Here is a 21,690-nt window from a genome sequence, read left to right as displayed (position 1 = left end):
AATGGTGAAACCACACCAATTGTTACCAAAAAACAAGTATTGTATTAAGGTCACACAAGAATAACAGCACAATAACAATATTAATCAATTGTACAACAAATATTATATCATTCCTATTATGGTACCATCAGTTTCTTACAATACAACTCACTGTGCTCCAAGTGAGCGAAAAGAACATTCCCAAAGTCTCTGTCCCGGCACCAATCCAAAGTCGATCCATGCTCCGGTAATCGCAAGAAAATGTTGTATCGAGACCAGAATCCAGTTCGGCTGACAGTCACGCTGCCAAAGAGGCGCAAAGGTGCCCTCAAAAGGCGACTGGGAAATCACACCTTCGGGTATGAACGTTCAACGGCTCCCAAACGGAGAACCACAAATTCCCAATCAAAATCCACGTTACACACGCAAACCAGGCTAACGGCTGGGTGCGGTGAAATGGCTGGAGCGAGGCAAAATGGCTGACGGGCCCGTACTGGAGGCGTACCTGCACTCCAACAACGATTCTCTTCGGAATCAACTGCAAAACCTGTCACGCAGGTTTATCTGTCACAGCGGTCACAACTCTGTCGCACTGTCGCAGGAATCCCTTTCCCAGGAAACCCAAAGTTCGCTCGTGACCCCCGTTCGCCAGCGTCTCCTCGAGACCTCAAAGCAGCTCGGCTTTTCTTCCCGACCTCACTTGCTCCACTTTTTGCATCCTCCTCTTCTTCTTCCGGTTTTCTCCCGATCCGGCTTCTGGTTTCTTTTAAAACACAAATTTTCACCCTTTGAAAACAGTTATCTCCATTTCACTTAAACGATAACAATAATAGTACATGGAACCAAAAATGCTTGCAGTGGATGAAAACCACAACGACGGAAGTGACGAATCATTAACACTTGGCCATTCCAGAACCCTCCATTTCTTTCTTTTCAGCCATTCCTTGGTGGATTTACTAGTATGTTTAGGGTGATTGTCATGTTGCAAGGTCCACCCTCGGTTGAGCTTCAACTTTTCGACAGAAGGCCTCACATTATCCTCAAGCACCCTCTGGTACAATGAAGAATTCATCGTGGATTCTATGATGGTGAGTTGCCCAGGCCCTGATGCAGCAAAGCTGCCCCAGACCATAATATTCCCACCACCATGCTTTACAGTTGGTATCAGGTTCTTGTGGTCAAATGCTGTCTTTGGTTTTCGCCAAACATGTCTTCTGGTACTGTGGCGAAATAGCTCTACCTTTGACTCATCTGTCCAGAGCACATTGTTCCAGAAGTGCTGGTCTTTGCCTAGGTGTTCATTGGCAAACAATAGTCTTGCCCTCATGTTCTTTCTGGACAGCAAAGGTTTCCTCCTGGCACACCTCCCATTTAGATCAAATTTGTGCAGCCTCTTTCTAATGGTAGACTCGTGTACTTTGACATCAACAGTGGCAAGAGCTACCTGTTGGTCCCGTGATGACATTCTGGGGTTCTTAGAGACTTCTTTCAGCATGTTGCAGTCTGCTCTCTGGCTGAACTTGCTGGGGCGGCCTGGCCTGAACAAGTTGTCAGTTGTTTGGAATCTTCTCCACTTGTAGATGATCTTCCGGACAGTCGAATGATTGATTTCAACTTGTTTGGAGATCTTTTTATATCCCTTCCCAGACTCGTAGGCATCTATAACCTTCTTTCTGAAGGCCTCAGAGAGCTCTTTTGATCTAGGCATGGTGACGCCACACACTTCAACAACAAAGAGCAAACCAAACGAAATGTCTGAGGTTTAAATAAGACAGGTTCCTCCAAGATCTTCTCTAACGATGTTCTAATCATTTGCACCTGAGCTGGTGCACCTGATTCTAATTTTAGGTCTTTGAAGTAGTGATAAATGTCGGGGTGTACTTACTTTTTCCACATGCGAAATTTGCATTTATGTTTATTTAAATTATACAATGGACTACAAAATGTAAATGTTTCATGGTATTTGTTATATTATATCACCTTTATCTATCAATATTTTTGAAATGAAGATCAAATAGCTGTATGTTGAAATATGTTGAAAATGTCAAAACATTACATGGGGTGTACTTACTTTTTCACGTGACTGTATATATATATATATATATATATATATATATATATATATATATATATAATCTGCCAGTCACTCTGTCTCTCTCTCTGTCTGAAGGTCTGTCGCCTAGGGCAGAGCTTTACTGGCCTGACTCAACCCACAGTTCTTACCTCAAAAGACAACTTAATATTTGGTGATTGTGTTGAAACAATATGAAGTATGTGATGGTCAATGTAACAAAGCTCTTTTAGTTTTATGAGTGGGGTGGCGGCAGTGCCGGAGTGGGAGAGGGAAGACAGAGTGTTGGAGTTTGGGATTTGGGGAGTGAGATCAGAGATGTGACAACGTTAGGAGGGAGAGGTTGAAAATTTGCTGTGGGGAGGGGGTCTTGGGGGTTGATGTGTTGTGGTGGAGAGTAGGATTGAAGACCTTGGAGTGGGGAGGCGATTGAAGCTTTTGGGTTAAGAAAGGGGCTCGATGACTTGGGGGTTTGTGAGGATGGAGGGGTGGAGTTGAGGACTTGAAGTCACATTTTACATTTGCAAGTAACTGATAGTCATACAAAAATAGGCAATTTGGTGTCTGTCTGTGTGCATGTCTGTGGCCGATACAAGGATATTAAGAGTGACCCTTCAGAGCCCGTAATTGTATCATGAATAAGAGGCCTTCACCTTGTTTTCACACTTGTTTAGCCAAAGTTGCTTTAGACATGCCTGCAAAATATCCGGAGGAATTTCCATGTCTATTTCTGCCTTGGAAAAATAGTATGTTAATGTAAGCGAGTGCACATAATAGCTTGAGCATCATTCTACTTTATAATGGCATTTTTCCAAGGCCACTTCCAAAAACAAAAGTAACAACAACATCCAGAACAGCACTAGTGTAGTGGAGCACATCGTCTCACCTCGCGCGTTCATTCTTAACAAAATTACCATCGGTAACTAAACACGCTGCTATTATGGACCACTGTTATTTTGGCCCATATAACGTATCGTACATGCACCATATTATGTCACCGTTTATTGTCATGGGTTATGAATGTCATAAATTTAATTATTCACTCACATTGGGTCATAGATCAGGTATACTATGAAGTTTCAGATTTTTTGGATAAAGATTTCAGTTCAACCATTTATACCTGGAATACCACTTCATCAATGACATCATCGTTATCACCCTGTATGGGGAGTTGAAATACAAAAAGGAAGGGGGGATGGACATTTAAGGATCCAATATTATGACTCATCATGTAATTATTATAAAACATTTAAATCATAGAATTGAGCATGGCAACGAGCGACAAAATTTAATTGGTCGAGATGGTGTAAAATGGAGTAATATTTTGTCCAAGTACTGCTAAACTTGAGGTTTTTGGAAGTGTAAACAAGGTAATTTGTGTTCTGCAGTATTCAGCTATATAATTCAATTGAAATAAAATAAAAGTTTTAAAGGCTGTCTGAAAAAACTTTTTTTGGGAAGTTTACCGCCGTTGATGCACCGTCTTTTACACCGCCTCTTTTAGCACATTAAATTAGTTCTCTGTGCCTGGTGTATGTGTCGTTCATGACATCCCTAAAAACAGTAAGTTTCCTGTTTGAAATGTTTTTCAATTTTGTTTGAATGCCAGGGATACAGACAGGTAAGAAAATTACCTTCCTCCTCTTTCCGCATGTGCGATCAGGACGAGATTCCGTACAATTTGCCAAATTCAGAGCCAAAGTACTGCTAAACTGCATGTTCATGTTCTGATGAATGTTCCAATTCGTGTTCCTGTGTTCGAAATATAAATTTGAAATGAAGTAGTTCCTCCATCATAGACTGACAGGAATGTTGTTTTTGCAGACAGGCAGAAAGAGTGAACCAATTGCTTAGCCTCACATTGCGCTTCACACGCGGGGTAATAATTGACAATAATAATAAGGACTAGCCGAAACCCGTGGAACATCCACGGAAGGGAGGATGTGGTGTATGGATAGAGTGTACCATTATGGATGGCATAGGGGATTTGCTTGTCCGAGTAAGAGTTAGGAAGAAAGATGAGAATGAAGAGTGCGTATATGAACAACGATCGCCGACACCGGCACAAATGCATGCTCTGGATTGTCCACTCAGTGGATGGCTTGCTTTCGCTTTGCCTGTCCAATCAGCGGACGGCTTGCTTCGCCTTCGCCCAGCAGACGCCAATACGATGGCGTCGTAAGATGGCGTCGTATCGGCAGTTAATCGGATGCTTTTGGGCCCCAACGTCGGCTAATTCAGATTTTTCGAGTATGGCTGTACGTGATAAACAAAGAGCGCGGTTCGTAGATCGTAAATCCATTAGTGCCGTGGGCATCGGGTCACTGGGTGCGGCGTAAAAGGGATAACAAAGTCGAGTCCTTACGCTATTATTATATAGATGACAGCATCAGCCCCTCACCCTTCCCTCTAAATCTCCCCCACTCCCCTGCCGCTGCGGTAGGGAGCAGATGTTGCAAGTAAGTGAATTAAGAAAATGTTTATGGAACAGTGCATTTCATCAGAATTTAAGCTGTAGGACGCAATGCGAATAATTACTTCCACCACCGAAGGAGGACACAGCTTATGTTTTGACCCCTGTTGTCTGTCTATCCATGTGTTTGGTTGTCTTTGAGAAGGATAACTCAAAAAGGTAAGGACGGATTCTGATAAAACTTGGTGGATGAGTTGGTTACTTGACAAGAACAAGCTGATTCGATTTTGGTCCAGGTCGATTAAATTTTAGATTTTGGATACAAAACGTAAACTGTTCAGCCTGGCAGAGGTATACGCTCTATACCCAGTGCCATCCTTGTTTGTTTTTTTTCCATTTGAGATTTTACTTGATGATACACATACATGCATGTAGGGTTTCATTGAAAACAACATTCCTGTATTTCTCATCAGGAGCATAATTATACTGCAAGCGATTTGGGGCATCCAGCTCGGCTGAGTGGCATATACAGTATTCCTTGCAAAAATGGAGATGTTGAGAGGCCTATTTTTTAGCATGTTTGTCCTGTCACAAAGTCATTGACTAGACAATTGTTATTGCAAAGCAAGGCCGGACTGGAGACTGATATTTCCTGAACTTGAAAGGGATGTCACTGTCTCACGGAATAAAGGGTGTTTCAGGGATGAGAACATGCTTTCCTGCTGATGGACCATGGATAATATTGGCGTCAAAGGTGTTGGGGGAAAAGAGTGACAATGATGCATCATCATGTTCCATTAGTGAGATGTGATGTGTCTAATGATCAGCATGCATGTCTGCCCAAAATTTGCTTCTGCCCCCTTATAAAGGAAAGAGGAAGAGAAGCCCATACTCTCTTGTTGAGAAGAGGGGCGGAGCTTTTGGCGCCTTCATGTTGAAAAGAGGGGTGGAGCTTTTGGCCCCATCATGTTGAGAAGAGGGGCGGAGCTTTTGGCGCCATCATGTTGAAAAGAGGGGCGGAGCTTTTGGCCCCATCATGTTGAGAAGAGGGGCGGAGCTTTTGGCGCCATCATGTTGAGACGTGAGGCGGAGCTTTTGACGCCATCTTGTTGAGAAGAGGGGTGGAGCTTTTCCCACCCTCTTGCAGAGTAATGGAGCTTACATCAAGCAAGCAAGCAAAACTCTGGTTTATTCCAGGATATAATAGCACGACCAGAGTAAGACTCATATCAGCAAACAAAAGATAGTTAAGACAACTTGGTAAGCCAAAAGAGAGTATGACAAAGATATGGCCAATAATAGCCGGCGAAGCCGGTGTTGTGAATGAACCCGTATGTATTATGTTGAAAAGCCAGATTTTGCTGGATCCCTTGAGAATTTCGAAGCTTTGCCGCACCAAATCGCTCAATGGAGCCCGCCATCTTGCGGATGCGGAAGTATGCATAACAAATTGAAAAAAGTTCAGTAGGAGTTTGTTTCACCCGTCTTTTTTTGTTTTACAATCTTATGCACCTCTAATTTGTAATTAAAATACTTTAAGACCAACCTCGGCCCGCACGGGCCTGGTTATCTTCAACGAAAATCGTCACAAAAAACACCGGAACCAATGAGATTCGAGCATTTGAAAAAATATATTAAAAACCAAATCACTCAATGGAGGCCGCCATCTTCCGGATGCGGAAGTATGCCTAAAAAAATTGTGAAAAAGTTCAATAGGAGTTTGTTTCACCCGTCTTTGTTTGATTCACAATCTTATGCACCTCTAATTTGTAATTAAAATACTTTAAGACCAACTTCGTTCCCCGGGCCCACACGGGCCCTGGTTATCTTCAACGAAAATTGTCAACAATTACCGGAACCAATGAGATTCGAGCATTTGAAAAATTATTTCAAAAAAGCTTTTTACCACATTTCGGACGCTGAAAACAGCGTCAAATATTCTCAAATTGAAGAAGAATGATTTTTTAGAAATTTCGCGGCCGTAGAGGATAGTTTTTCACGGCCGGAAATATCCGAAGTTGAGACGGAATTCACCGAATTAATCAAGAAGGAAATTTTATAAATTTTAATCTCATCCAGAATGCAAATGGTGTCATTTTGAACTAGGTACGGTACCTACTACACCTACCTACTACCAACTACCTAACCTACTGATGCCATAGTGATGGGTAAAATAGTGGCAAGAGGCTTTGGCTTCGCCGGCTCATTGCGGCTTTGCAGTCGGGTACTAGAAATAAACATTATAGCAAGGCATATTTTATTTACACAAGGTGTAAGGAACAGGTTAAGGCAAGTGTTGAACGAGAAAATAACAAGTTAAGACATTCCAGGATGATGAAAGTGACATGGCAGGCTTATGGATTGGGTCTCATCCATCTGTCCGTGCATCAGTGCCCAACCGATTTTGTTCATACTTGTCATAAAGCCAATACATGATGACAAACATATGCACATCATTTAGTTTCGTGATGCAATCAAAGATGGCCGACTGGCAGCCATTTAAGTTGTAAAAACCGATGTTGAACACATCCTCATCCATTTCTCGGACATGCATGGACCAATTTTGTTCAATCTCGGCACAAAGACAATACATGATGCAGACATGTGCATTTCACTTTATTTTGCAATCTGATCAAAGATGGCCGACTAATAGACGCGGCCATTTTAGTTGTAAAAAAAAAAACAACCATTTCTCGGACATGCATTTACCGATTTTGTTTGAACTTAGCGCACAGATAACAAAATGATGGCTTACATATGGACGTAATTTTTTTTCAAGATCAGATCCCCCAATCTTTCCCCTCCCTTCACACTTCCACTTCAAAGACAGCCCGATTCTGCCTATTTATTTGTCCAAGTCGACTATATAAATGAATCTCCAATAAAGACAATTCAGAAGATTCCTGGAACATTTGCGTTGAGTCCTGTTCGTATAGTACTTTGTTGTAATCCTTGTTATATTCGAGTGAATCTCCTCCAAATAATTAAATCTTCAAAATTGTTATTGGTGTGGACATTTAATCTGTTTGCATTCTTCGACAGACCGATTAAGCTGCTCTATACACCTTAACATGGTGTGCGGTTAAAATATGGGAATTCTTCTGGATTATTTGTAGTTAATGATCCTAATCGACTCAGGATATCATGACGATCATATTGGTGTATCATATTCCACATCAGAAAGCTATAATAGAACACCACAAAAAACATGCCACACACATACACACACACACACACACACAACTCGTCCATTTATAGTATCCACCTTATTTATAGTATCCACCTTATTTATAGTATCCACCAACTCAAAGTATCCACCTTCGTGTGTGTGTGTGTGTGTGTGTGTGTGTGTGTGTGTGTGTGTGTGTGTGTGTGTGTGCATGTCCAGGCCATAACTTATTTTTACCATTTGAGCTTTTGTCATCGAAATTTCAACAAACTTTTATTATGAGAATATGGAGAAAATAATTAAAAATTCAAATGAGAAAGGGCAAAGTCATGTTGATTATAAATATCCTTTATTAGCGCTGCCACAGGCGTCAAGCATGGAACGGCTGTTTTTTATTGCTTCTGTGTTTCTTTATTTATTTATCATTGAGCTTCTGGTATGTCCAGGCCATAACATTTTTTACCATTGAGCTTTTGTCATCAAATCTTCAACAAATCTTTTATTATGAGAATATGGAGAATATGGAGAACACAAATGAATAGAATGTACATTTTTTTAAACTTCTGTTTGCATCAAGTTTAGTTAGACTCCAAAGTGGACGCCGATGAGCCTTGCATTTTGAGATGCTTTCTAGTTATAAATTCTGGTCTTTTTCACCAAATATGTGGAATAAAAACAGATAAACAAAAAAAAATCCCTCGAGGAAAATCATATTTGCCAATTATTGATGTTGTTTTCTCCCACATTCTTGTTCTTCAGGTGCTGGCCATAATCTCCATCCTGTTCATCATTCTGTCCACTGTGGCGCTGTCCCTCAACACACTACCAGAGTTACAAGCATTGGACGACTTTGGACAGTCAACTGACAACCCAACACTGGCTCATGTGGAGGCCGTATGCATCGCGTGGTTCACTATGGAATATCTTCTCCGCTTTCTCTCATCCCCTAACAAGTGGAAATTCTTCAAGGGTGCTCTCAATGTCATTGACTTACTTGCCATCCTACCTTATTATGTTACCATTTTCCTCACTGAATCAAACCGCAGTCTCACGCAGTTCCACAACGTTCGCCGAGTTATTCAGATTTTTCGCATTATGAGAATTCTTCGTATCCTCAAGCTCGCTCGCCACTCAACTGGTCTACAGTCACTCGGTTTCACCCTACGCAGGAGCTACAATGAGCTGGGCCTCCTCATACTTTTTTTAGCTATGGGCATCATGATATTTTCCAGCCTGGCATTCTTTGCTGAAAAAGATGAGCCTTACACAAAGTTCAGTAGTATCCCAGCCTCATTTTGGTGGGCCACCATAACCATGACGACTGTTGGCTATGGGGACATCTACCCAAAGACACTTTTGGGAAAGATAGTGGGTGGGCTTTGCTGCATTGCTGGTGTCTTAGTTATTGCTCTACCCATACCTATAATAGTCAACAACTTTTCTGAATTCTACAAGGAACAGAAACGACAAGAAAAAGCCGTCAAGCGCCGTGAAGCGCTCGATAGGGCCCGAAGAAATGGCAGCATTGTCTCCATGAACTTGAAGGACACGTTTACCCGGAACCTTGACCTGGTTGATGTTGTTGTAGAGCAAGGCAGTACTGACACACAAAGCAAGAATGATAACCCAGGCTTGTGTTCTGTATCACCCAGCAGTCAACGCAAAGATTCATTGTCCCCAAAACGTCCCAATACTCTTTCGGCTGAGCTCAATCAATTCCCAACAAAGATTCGCCCTGCCTCTCTGCGTGTTGCATCTGCACCTCAGCACTTAGATGTGCAAGGGTTGCAAGATATGTACAGTGGAATGGCAACATTAGCCACGACTATGGATTCACATAATGACAAAGGTAACCGCTCATGCAAGGAATCTGACCGACAAGACATGCTGGAAATGGAAGATGTTATTTCTTGCCTTGCTGCTCAGCCATTACTCCGGACACCTGCTGTAGACCCTGTCCCAGACATGCGAAGCACATCAAGTGTGGACAGCTTTATCAGCTGTGTCACAGATTTTCCTGAGGTGGAGGGAGGCATCAGGACTCCAACCTCTCCTCCTTATGCAGGATGCATGTTTGGCAGACCTACACAATCCCATGGAATCAAGCCTATTCTGCCTGCAAGCACACCACAGTTGGGAAAATTTGGCTTCAGCATTGGGGAACAAAATACAAACAACTCAGCAAATTCATCGATCTGCAGGCTGAACATATCGAGCCAAGGAGAAGCAACAGATGTGCAACACAATGCGAAACGAGCAGAACTGAGGCAACATAGCCACCGGTTGGGCCCTGGAATTGCACTCACCATGGGCACTGCAGATGCAGCATATCAAACTACAGCACAGGAAACAGGCACTGAAAGGAGGTGCGAAGGTGTGTCTCAATGGACAGCAACTATACCTGCCCAGGTTGCATGCACAAAGCCAATTGTATACACATCACATCACACCGAGGAAGCAAGAACACAGACTGGGGTTGCAGAACTTAATGAGGTGCATAGGATATCAGAACTGCGGCCAAATAATGGAAGTTGACAAATGCGCATGGTAATGAACTTGCCAAATACGTTGAAGACCATTGCCATCACACCTTTGGCAGTCATGATTGTGATGCATTTTTTTGTTGTTGCCAAAATGCATTGTTTAGTGTTGGCTCTCAGAGCTGGAATTATGAGCTTCAGTGGAACTCATTCTGAAGCTGTCGCGCAGCTGCTAGTTCTGTCCTCGTGGCAGATGATGCGTTGTCCTCCTCACATCACTTGCAGGGTTTCGCAATCATCCCGTTCTGTGTGTCCACTGCAGGACCCTGCTGAAGCAATGTTCACTGGAAAAAGAAATCAGTAACATGTATACAGTGTACCCATTCTTCCGTTTTGATCAGGAAATGTCATTTATAGGTGTACTCCATCATTTATTTTATTCAATGTGTTTATGTGTGTAACTGTCACTGTGTGCTGATGCCACCCATTCCATGCGTAAACTCATCCAGTTGTGTTGCAATTTCCACTCTGACTTTCACGAAATGGAAACTTTATTCAAATTTCAAAACCTTAAATTTACTTCATCTGATTGAACATATTTTTTCACTTTAAATCCCAATGATAAAATATTAAGAAGCAAATTTCCCACAGGTATAAACTGCCACATCTTGCCTTTGATGGTCTGCAATTGGCTGTGGAAATGCAGATGTAAGACAGGACACCCAATCAGGAACTTTCAGTTTAAACTTCATCGCCATTCTGCAACTAGGTTTGTTTAATTTTTACAGGGGGGTTTATCCATCAGTGGTTTCTACTTGGTACACTTTTTGCAGAAGTCACTTAGAAATTGCAATTCTTGTTGGGGGAAAAAAAAAAAATCCTGCTCTATTATCAATTAGTTGTTTTTAAAGATGGCTGTCAAAATTTAGCGCATCGTTCTATTTGAAAAGATGTCAAAGTAGACACGTGTGTTGTTCTACGACAATTAAGGGTCATGTTAGTGAAGAAGACAATTATATAATGGTTGCTTGGTTTATCAAGTTATATTACAACCTCGATTAGGAAGTGACCCCTCCGACCAGCTTGCTTGTAATAGAACCACAACATTGGAGGACACTGTTAGAAGTGTCCGAGGTTTCGGTCATTGCAACAAACAACAACATTGCAAACACCAATTGCAACTTGAACCTTGCAACACTTCAACTATTTGGAGTTTTATTCCTTCTAGCTTACTTAGAGACCAGCCTTGCTCGTACCCTCCTACTCGCAACACCCTCAGGCACGGGCTCCGGGCTGTCGATTTGCACACACAAGTGCATGGCCGTTTGCCTGCGGAAAGATCATAGTGTCGTTGAAAGACGTGCATGCCCGCAGATATGCAGAGAGCAAGGATTGCGGCCATGTTGTTTTTTTTTTTTTTGCAACATTTGGTGGAGCCTCGTCCGAGCACCCGTCTCGCCACACGAGACGATCGCCGCAAGGTTTTCGGTGCTACTCACAAAATGCATGATGTTGTTGCGACTTGCGTCCATTGCCGATGCAAAACAAAAAGGTGCTTCCGACTCAGAGGTCGATGCGCACCATTAGGAAGGTCAGGGTAGGGTACACAATGCCAAAAACGCCACGTAATAAATAATATGAACGTATATTGTTTGACGCAACTCATTCAGGTGTACTCCACCTGGCTAGCATGGTGTTCCGGAAAATCCAGGGAATATTAATCTTCCTACCGTTCCATGGCCATGCGTGGGATGGCCATAAGCTGTACCTTTTGAGTTGACGCCCGTCTTTTGATTGTGACGTCACTTCCGGTTCGTGGATTTTGTGTCGTCTTCAAGTCAAAGCGTGTTCCGAATTATTTCCGCTAGATGCGAGTTCTGAGCCGAAGGCGTTTTTATGCATTACGTAATAAACTGAGCCAGCCTTTTTGTAAATACAGTACGCGTGTGGGAATTGCTAATAGCAGCTCAGGCGCTAATCTGCGTGTTACAGTGAATGAGAACCCGATATAATTTATTTATCAAACCCGCAGGCGGTGAGTTGGAATCAGTGCCTATAGCAAAACCCTCAAATCCAGAAGAAGAAGAAGCGACGAAAGAGCTGCTAAGCATTCCGTCTCCCAATGTGTTCATCGTGCACGCTTTTGAAGCGGTGACTTGTCCCGTCGTGTGTCCTGTGTTGTCCGATGTGCCCGCCAATTGGCAGTGCGATGCATGTCCACCTTTGCCTGCTTGTTCTCAGCTTCATCTTCTTTCTTCCAGCAATGGCCGCGTTTGCATTCCGCATCATATGTCTGTCTTTCCGCACTTTCCATGCTTATATTGTGCAAATAAATTTAAAAACGGCATTAAACACTTGTTTTGAGTGTTGTTTCTTGATGTGATGAATACACGTGATTAGGATAAAACAATTCTTCTATCTATTTTGAGCCTTGTAATATCAGTCGCTCACTTGGATTGTTGTTTTTACACCACAAGGAACTTCTGCTGCTTACTGGAGCGTAATACTCCCTCTTTTTGGTGGAGGTCAGTGAAGCACTTTTACTCTGCCAAATATACAGCGCAAAATTCCTAGTCAGCCCCACAGCTGTCATATAACACCATCTCCAACTACCATCAGGTAGCACTACTACACGATACACATATATGTAGAGAATTTGCTTCCTCCATCCCCCCTTGGGAACCCGGGAAGGGGAGGAGGTAGTATTTAATGCCCATGACCTGACCCAGGTGTTACGGTCTGTGACCTTTTTCTTCTTCCACCCCCCTGTGAGTTAGAACCAAGTGGTTTGGTCCATGTGTATAAAGCCTATATGATTGGCTGTGAGGCAGGGGAGGGGCCAGGAAGGTGATTCAGAGGAGGGAGTGGCCATTTTGGAGGACGGCTCGGCCATTTTGGAGGAGGGCTCATGGCCATTTTGGAGGAGGGCTCATGGCGGAGTGCTTTTTTGGGGGGGTTTTAGAGTTTCCAGCTGCAATCTTTCCACCTGAAGGGTATGCTGGATCAACCCCCCTGCAGCCGCCTCTCTACCTGAAGGGTGACGTTGATCAAACTCTTGCTGCCGTATCTCTACTGCCTTGGGGCCTACTCGTGGACTTGCCTACTCCTACCCTCTCGTGCGTGGCCTGCACTGGAGCCTACCACTGGGCCTGCACTGGGGCTTACCACTGGGCTGGCCCTGGGGCTGACTGTTGGGCCTGCATTAGGGCCTACTCGTGGACTTGCCTACTCATACCATCTCGTGCTGGGCCTGCACTGGGGCCTACCACTGGGCCTGCATTAGGGCCTACACGTGGACTTGCCTACTCCTACCCTCTCGTGCTGGGCCTGCACTGGGGCGTACCATTGGGCCTGCCCTGTGGCCTACTGTTGGGCCTGCATTGGGGCCCACTCGTGGAACTGCCTACTCGTGGACCTGACTACTCGTGGACCTGACTACTCGTGGACCTTCCTACTCGTGGACCTGCCTACTCTTGGACCTGCCTAATCTTGGACCTGCCTAATCTTGGACCTGCCTACTCTTGGACCTGCCTACTCTTGGACCTGCCTACTCTTGGACCTGCCTACTCTTGGACCTGCCTACTCTTGGACCTGCCTACTCTTGGACCTGCCTACTCTTGGACCTGCCTACTCTTGGACCTGCCTACTCTTGGACCTGCCTACTCTTGGACCTGCCTACTCTTGGACCTGCCTACTCTTGGACCTGCCTACTCTTGGACCTGCCTACTCTTGGACCTGCCTACTCTTGGACCTGCCTACTCTTGGACCTGCCTACTCTTGGACCTGCCTACTCTGGTTTTTCCCTCTTTTCTCCCTTCTTGGTTTTATGTGTAGGAAGAGATTGTTCGTGTGATAATCCATAAATAAAGATAGTGTGATTGAAGGCTTGGCTTGGTGTGCCTCAGGCCGTAACAAATTGGGGGCTCGTCCGGGATCTGGATTATGTGATACATGTCTTGGATTTTTTTTTTTTTTGGCAGTAGTAAGTTTTCTCATTGGCAGATAATTTGACTTTTGTTTACGGTACTGATACTTCTATATTTACTGCAGTCATACACCATGGCTGAGGAGATGGATTTTGAAGTGAAGGAATTTGTGGAGCAGAAGGGGCTATTGGTGCAAGATGTAGAATTGTTACTTAAGGTAGAGTTACTAGCTGTAGCTGATCATCTTGGGGTTAGTGGGACATCTCGTATGAAAAAGGCAGAGATTGTTTCGGCTATTGTTAGTTGCATGGGTTTAGAACCATGGGTAAAATGGAGGAGTGAAGCCTTGGAATTAGCCCAGATAGAATCAGAAGAAAGATAGCTCGTAATTTTAGGCCTGGAGACCAAGTGCTAGTTTTATTACCGCTGCCTGGGGAGCCTCCATTGGCTAAGTTTAGCGGTCCCTACCTGGTCCAAAAAACCGCTGAGTGAGGTGAACTACGTGGTGCGGACCCATGACAGATGGAAACCCCGCCGGGTGTGCCATGTTAATATTCTTAAAAGGTACTATGAGCGTGAGGCTAACCTCGGCTGGCCAATTGGTAGGTCATATAAAGCATCAAGATATTGACTCTAGCGAATTAGACAGCGTTGCTCTACAACCCCCTGAGAGGGAACCAATGGGGGGCTTTTAGTACAACCGTACCTCTTGAAAATTGTGCATATTTTGGGTCAAGATAATGTCATTGCAGATGCTCTATCTCGAGCTTAAGATATTTTTCATGCCCCTGCATGTTTGCTATGATGCCTGTAAATGTCACAATGAGAGGTGGCTGTTTGTTTATTGCACTGTTAATGCTGGGTTAAGACTAACCTGCCTTTGTAAAAGAAAACTTTTCTTGGGTTAAAGTTTTCTTCTTTAAGGGGGGGAAGTGTTACGGTCTGTGACCTTTTTCTTCTTCCCCCCCCCCCCTGTGAGTTAGACCAAGTGGTTTGGTCCATGTGTATAAAGCCTATGATTGGCTGTGGGGCTGGGGAGAGGTCAGGAAGGTGATTCAGAGGAGAGAGTGGCAATTTTGGAGGAGGGCTCATGGCGGAGTGCTTTTTCGGGGGTTGTAGAGTTTCCAGTTGCAATCTCTCCACCTGAAGGGTATGCCGGATCAACCCCCCTGCAGCCGCCTCTCTACCTGAAGGGTGACGTTGATTGAACTCTTGCTGCCGTACCTCTACTGCCTTGGGGCCTACTCGTGGACTTGCCCACTCCTACCCTCTCGTGCTGGGCCTGCACTGAGGCATACCACTGTGCCTGCCCTGGGGCCTACTGTTGGCCCTGCATTGGGGCCTACTCGTGGACTTGCCTACTCATACCCTCTCATGCTGGGCCTGCATGGTGGCCCACTGTTGGGCCTGCATTGGGGCCTACCACTGCGCCTGCCCTGGTGCCTACTGTTGGGCCTGCATTGGGGCCTACTCATGGACTTGCCTGCTCCTACCCTCTCGTGCTGGGCCTGCACTGGGGCCTACCACTGGGCCTGCCCTGGGGCCTACTGTTGGGCCTGCATTGGGGCCTACTCTTAGACCTGCCTGCTCTTGGACCTGCCTGCTCTTGGACCTGCCTGCTCTTGGACCTGCCTGCTCTTGGACCTGCCTGCTCTTGGACCTGCCTGCTCGTGGACCTGCCTGCTCGTGGACCTGCCTGCTCTTGGACCTGCCTGCTCTTGGACCTGCCTGCTCTTGGACCTGCCTGCTCTTGGACCTGCCTGCTCTTGGACCTGCCTACTCTTGGACCTGCCTACTCTTGGACCTGCCTACTCTTGGACCTGCCTACTCTTGGACCTGCCTACTCTTGGACCTGCCTACTCTTGGACCTGCCTACTCTTGGACCTGCCTACTCTTGGACCTGCCTACTCTTGGACCTTCCTACTCTTGGACTGGCCTACTCTGGGTTTTCCCTCTTTTCTCCCTTCTTGGTTTTATGTGTAGGAAGAGATTGTTCTTGTGATAATCCATAAATAAAGATAGTGTGATTGAAGGCTTGGCTTGGTGTGCTTCAGGCCGTAACACAGGTACAACGAGCACGTATGCAAATCTGGTGGATATTGAACAAGCTCTTTTTGATGTAGGTAGAAACATCTGCTCCCTCCTGGAGTAGCCTGGATGGGGAGGGCAGGGAGGGGGGCAAAGACGGAGAGGGGAGATGCAGTTGCTTTTATGTATCTTCCCGGGTTGTAGTGGTATGTGTCGGGGTGGTTCTGAGGTGTCGTGCACCAGACAGCAGCTTCCTCTGGTGCACCTGAGGTGGCCCCTTTGGGTGGGTGCCTGGAATGTCCTCACTCAAAGTGAGGATGATCACCTGTCTCTACTGTCATCTGAGCTCCAGCATTTGAATAATAGTATTGCAGCACTTTCTGAGGTTTAGAAACTGGATAGTGGTGAGATCGTGGTGGGTGGCTACACCTACTAGTCTGGTCGCTCTGATGGTTTCCATTCCCAGGGCGGTGCTGTAGCTGTGTCCGACAAGATGACTCCTATGGGAATTGAGGTAACACCAGTCAAGTGTTATGAGACTGAGGATTCGTCACTCTCTGGGTGTCATTTCCCTAGTCTGTGTATATGCTTCGACTGAGACGAGTGATCTCACTGAGAAGGAGACATTCTATGCCACATTCAAGTTGCTGGTTGATCAGTGCCCCAGGCGATATCATCCAACTGGCACTGATAGGGATGCTTATGAGACACGTGTTGGTTCCCATGGGCCTAGAACCAGGAAGAAGAATAGCACTAAGTTCTTTTATTTTGAAAGATGTCATGGACTTAGGGTGGCTGGTTCATGGTTTCAGAACCCACAGCTACGTCACTGGACTTGGTATTCCAATGCTGGTGATGTGGAAAAGGAGATTGACCTTGTTATCGTGGCTGGTCACTGGAGGTTGGTCAAGATTTGCAGGGTCTAGCAGAGTACTCAGTTCCTTAGTACCAATCTCAGGATTGTTTTAGCAACTCTGAAACTGCGGCTCAAATCCAGGAGAATGGTACCATCCAGGCCGAGGCTGGATGTTGGCAAGCTCAAGGATGAAAGGGTAGCTGAGGAGTTTGCGAACAGGTTGAGAAGGGATTTGGTGAGGTCTGGATGTTTCAGGGGATACTGAAGAGTTGTGAAGTGCCTACCTACCATCCTTGATGGTGCCAGTGGGTGTGTTGGAACCCACCTTCAGGTGAGGAGGAACTTTGTCTGCCAAAGGACACTGAATACCATTGCCCAGTGTTGCAGGCTTGAATGCAGAACTGAGCTGTTCAGGGAGCTGAGGCATAAAACTGTATGTTCACTGAGGGTGGACAAGGAGGCCTATGTAGAGCATCACTTGTGGTCATGTGATTCTCATCCTGCTTGCAGGATAATCCATGCATTGCATTCCTCCAAATCTGCCCCTCGGTGTACTGCAGTCAGAGTAGAGGGTGGTGATCTCTTGACAGTGGAGTCTGAAATCAAGACCCGCTGGTTGGTTACTTTGAGTGGCTTTACCAGGCTGACCCACCGGCTGTTGAGTTGGATGTCAGGAGTGTTGACCCTTCAATCAACTGTGATTTGCCTTCGTTTGTGGAAAGGCTGCGGTGAACCAGTTGAAAGGGGGCAAAGCTCCTGCGATCTTTGGCATCCATGCTGAACTTCTTAAGGCTGGTGGAAATGCTGTACTTATGTGGTTGCATGCAGTTTCTGTTTGGAGCACAGGCATAATCCCATCTGACTGGAAGATGGGCCTTGTTGTCCCTCTCTGGAACGGGAAGGGTGAGTGCCAGTACCGCAATAACTACTGGGGGTGTGATGCTGCTTTCAGTGCCAGGTAAGGTCTTTGCTCAGGTAATTCTTGATCTGGTTTGCCACCATCTGCTTGAGCACCAGCTGCCAGAACTGGCTGACTTTAATTAAAGAAGTCAAGGGTTGACCGTATTCTTGCTTTTGGGCCCCCACCGAACTCAGGCGCTTTTCAGCACAGCCTGTTTGCAGTCTATGTTGATCTCTGCAAAGAGTTTGATTTATTCACTCGGGATGGCATCCAGAAGATCATCGGCCTTCATGGGGTGCAACCAAACCTAATCGATCTAATGTTTGAACTCTACTCTGGTACTGAGAGTGCTGTGATGTGTGGTGGTTTTATCTGACTTATTTTGAGTTGTTACTGGAGTTTGTCAGGGGTGTGTACTGGCCCCCACACATTTTAGCACTTGTATGGACTGGATTCTGAGGAAGATGTTAGAGATAATAAAATGTGGTGCATCATTTGGGAATGTCAAGATCTCTCACCTTGATTTCGCAGATGATTCAGTCATCCTTGTGGAGACTCTAGACATCCTTACGGGGAACTTCAAGGTGCTGAATGAGGAGTCTGAACAACTGGGATTATGGATCTCCTGGTTCAAGAGTAAGATTCAGGCTTTCAATGACATATTGAATGCTGATATTTTGTCTGGTCCTGTCTGTAGTGAGAATGTTGAGGTTACAGTGAGATTCACTTACCTTGGCAGTGATACTCATGTCCTTTGGCTTTTGTTTTACCGAACCATGGGCTGTGGCATTGTCAGTCCCTTTGCAGGAGGATGAAAGTCTGAGCCTTTAAGTTCTTGGTGTTTGCAGTATTGCTCCATGGATGTAAGACTTTAACTCCAACAAAGGATATAAGACAAAGACTTAACTCCATTGGTACCAGGTTTCTTTGGAGAATCCTTGGCTATCACTGGTTCGACTTTGTGTCTCATGAGTGTTTTACTGAGAGACTCAAATAAGATTTGTTACCTGTATAAGTCAGTGAGTATCAGCTGCATCTGTATGGGCATGTGGCTCATTTTCCTGATGCTGATCCTGCTCACCAGATTCTCTCAGTGAGGGACCCTCACGAATGGATGAGGCCAAGAGGACGACCACATGCCTTGTGGTTACGACAGGTTGATCGGTATCTCAAGGAAATGGGGATGGACCTGGAATTTGCCTGGGAGGGGGGGGGGGGGGGTGGGTGGCCATATGGGCCCCCTGGAGTATCAGTGGAAAGTGGATATGGTGACGTGCTGCTCCGACACGTGTTCCCTGAGCTAACCTAGCCTGACCTGACTCCTGCTGGAGAGAGGAGAGATTCATTCTAGCCATGGCATAAAATATATTTCTTCCAACCCTCACATCCTCACAACAAGGCCCCTCCTTACAAGCCACTCCAGGATGGAACGGGTGTTTTACACCCTCGTGTTTACTGGAGGGGGAAGCAAATTCTCTATCTAAATGTGTATCATGTAGCACCACCCAATAGTGTTGAGAGACGGTTTACAAGTTGGCTATGAAAATGACTTGCAATTTTGCACTGTGTACCTGGAATAGTAAAAATGCTTTACTGACCCCCTCTAAAGGGAGGCATTAGAGAGCGGGGATTTGAAATAGCTCGGAACACCCAATCCCTCCGGAAGCAGCCTGCATTGTCGAGAGTGGGGTGCCGGAGGTGGGAGGGGGGAATGTGCAGAGAGGGAGGATGGTGGGGGGGAGGTGAGAAAAACCATTTCTATGTTGTGAAAAATTGCCGACTGGCGGCCATTTTGTAACTTAAATGTATCCTCCACCATTTATTGAATATGCATTTTCCAGTTTTGTTCAAACTTGTGTTACGTGCTCCTCCCCAACCCCCTGGTCACGATGTACCTCCGAGCCCCTAGAGGAGCCACGGCAGAAAAATATATTATTCTGTGTCAGAAATCAATAGTGAAACCACACCAATGATTATAAACGAACAAATATTGTATTAAAAATCACACAGGAATAACGATACAACCAATGGCAATCAAAAGTACACTCAATACATTTTATGATGGTACCATCAGCTAAAGTAAGATAACTCACTGTGCTCCAAGTGAGTGAAAAAGAACACTCCTCAATGTCTCTATAACTCAAAGGTGATCCCCTCCAGCGAGTGTCAGAGCGAGATCGAATCGAGACCCGAACCCCGTTGATGCTGACGAGGCGTAAGCGTAGGCAAAGCGTAGCAAGTCACGTGGTCCAAAACCAAAGGCAAACTTGATGGGCATTTTCACAGTTCAATCAGCGAACCGCAGCATAATCTTCAAACGCAGCGTTTGCGCACACACATCCCCGACAGACGACAGGATGGTGAGAAAAGCTGACGCGTAGCAAAAACCTTTTTCGGTGAACGAAGCGCGAGGATCAAAATGGCCGACGGCTCTTACTTGAGACGAAGCGACCCGGCGAGGATTCTTCAGAATCTCCACGTCTAAACCTGACTACGCAGGTTTCTGAATCCTCCAGCGATAACACCTATCGCAGGAAATTCCTTTCAAGGAAACTCAAAGTTCACTCGCGACTTTCGTTCGATAACGCTCGCTACGGAGCTGGAAGCCACGCGTCTTGTCCGACTTCACTCGCCACGCCTTCTGTCTTTTTCTTCCTCTTCTTCCTCCTCGTCGTCATCCGGTTCCGGTTTAATTTAAAATATTAATTCTTTTTACCTTTTGAAAACAGTTCATAAACAATAAACCTTTGGAAGACAATAATAGTACATTGAATCAGAAATATTTCAAGTGGAGGAAAACCCCAACAATGGAAGTGATGAATCCGTAACACTTCCCCCCCTCAAGAAAGAATGTTTGAACACAGCGAAAACTTTCTTTGCACGCAAACTCTTTAAACAAACAAAAGTAAACTCACAACACAAATCATCAATTCCCGTGGGCAACAATACTCAATATTCCCCAAAAATAAAGCAACAAAACTTCGAACAACCCACAGAGATTTCCAAAGTGAATTCACTCTGGACAAAGTGTCAACAATGACATTGCCCCTGCCCTTTACATGTTCAATTTCCCAGTTGGACTCCTGCAAAACCAAACTCCATCTCAGCACCCTCTGATTTTTTACTTTTAGTTTCTTTTGAATGAAGGTTGAGGGGTTGTGATCAAAAATCCAAAGTCAAGCAAATCTACAGCACTTTTTCCAGGAGGCTGAGCTGAGAGCCAGGTTCCATGTTGGTTGGGTGGTGAGGCCTGGAAGTATTCACTACATGGACGCCTTCAGGAACGTGGAGTTCACGGTTAATCCATGTAGGAAAGTTAACTACATGGACGCCTTTAGGAACGTGGAGTTCACGGTTAATCCATGTAGGAAAGTTCACTACATGGACGCCTTTAGGAACGTGGCATTCACGGTTAATCCGTGTAGGAATCTTGGCTCAGCTGCTCCGCAGCATTCAGTGCTTCAACTCTTCCGAACTTTCATAATAATCACGGTTGGACCACTTGTCACTGTAGTCACATGAATAGCGGTCTCCCTCTCGGCCACTACTCTGATAAATCATTCCTTCGGGAGCTGCCGTAACTCTGGGAGCCTCCATAGTAATATCGACGGTGGCCACCACCAAAACCACTACTTCCACATTGTCCTCTGTAGCCCCCTCGACACCTATGAAATGCCTTCTCTACTGTTATGGTCCGACCCTCCAACTCCTTGTTATTCAGATCCTTTTCTGCATCTCTGGCGTCCTTTGTGTTTTCAAACGTGACAAAGCCAAACCCTCTTGACTTTTGTGTCTCCCTGTCTTTTATCAGCAGCACTTCCAAAAGCGGGCCATATTTGCCGAAAACAGAGGCCAGAACATCTTTCC

The 21,690-nt window shown here is 45.2% G+C and overlaps 1 protein-coding gene across 1 annotated transcript in view; it reads left to right on the top strand.

The window, feature by feature from the left end:
- The window catches only part of LOC137432913 (potassium voltage-gated channel subfamily B member 1-like), a 214,335-nt gene extending 201,883 nt beyond the window's left edge, over positions 1 to 12,452 (top strand). Inside the window, exon 3 of the mRNA XM_068125228.2 lies at positions 8,392 to 12,452. Coding sequence (XP_067981329.1) covers positions 8,392 to 10,167 — 1,776 coding nt within the window. The 3' untranslated portion in view covers positions 10,168 to 12,452. The remainder of the gene's footprint in view (positions 1 to 8,391) is intronic.
- The last annotated feature ends 9,238 nt before the right edge of the window (positions 12,453 to 21,690 follow it).

This window comes from Myxine glutinosa, chromosome 8 (assembly GCF_964187855.1).
Source record: "Myxine glutinosa chromosome 8, kmMyxGlut1.1, whole genome shotgun sequence".
Lineage (NCBI taxonomy): Eukaryota > Metazoa > Chordata > Myxini > Myxiniformes > Myxinidae > Myxine > Myxine glutinosa.
The sequence above is the reverse complement of the archived record's forward strand: the minus strand, read 5'-3'. Positions and strand labels throughout refer to the sequence as shown.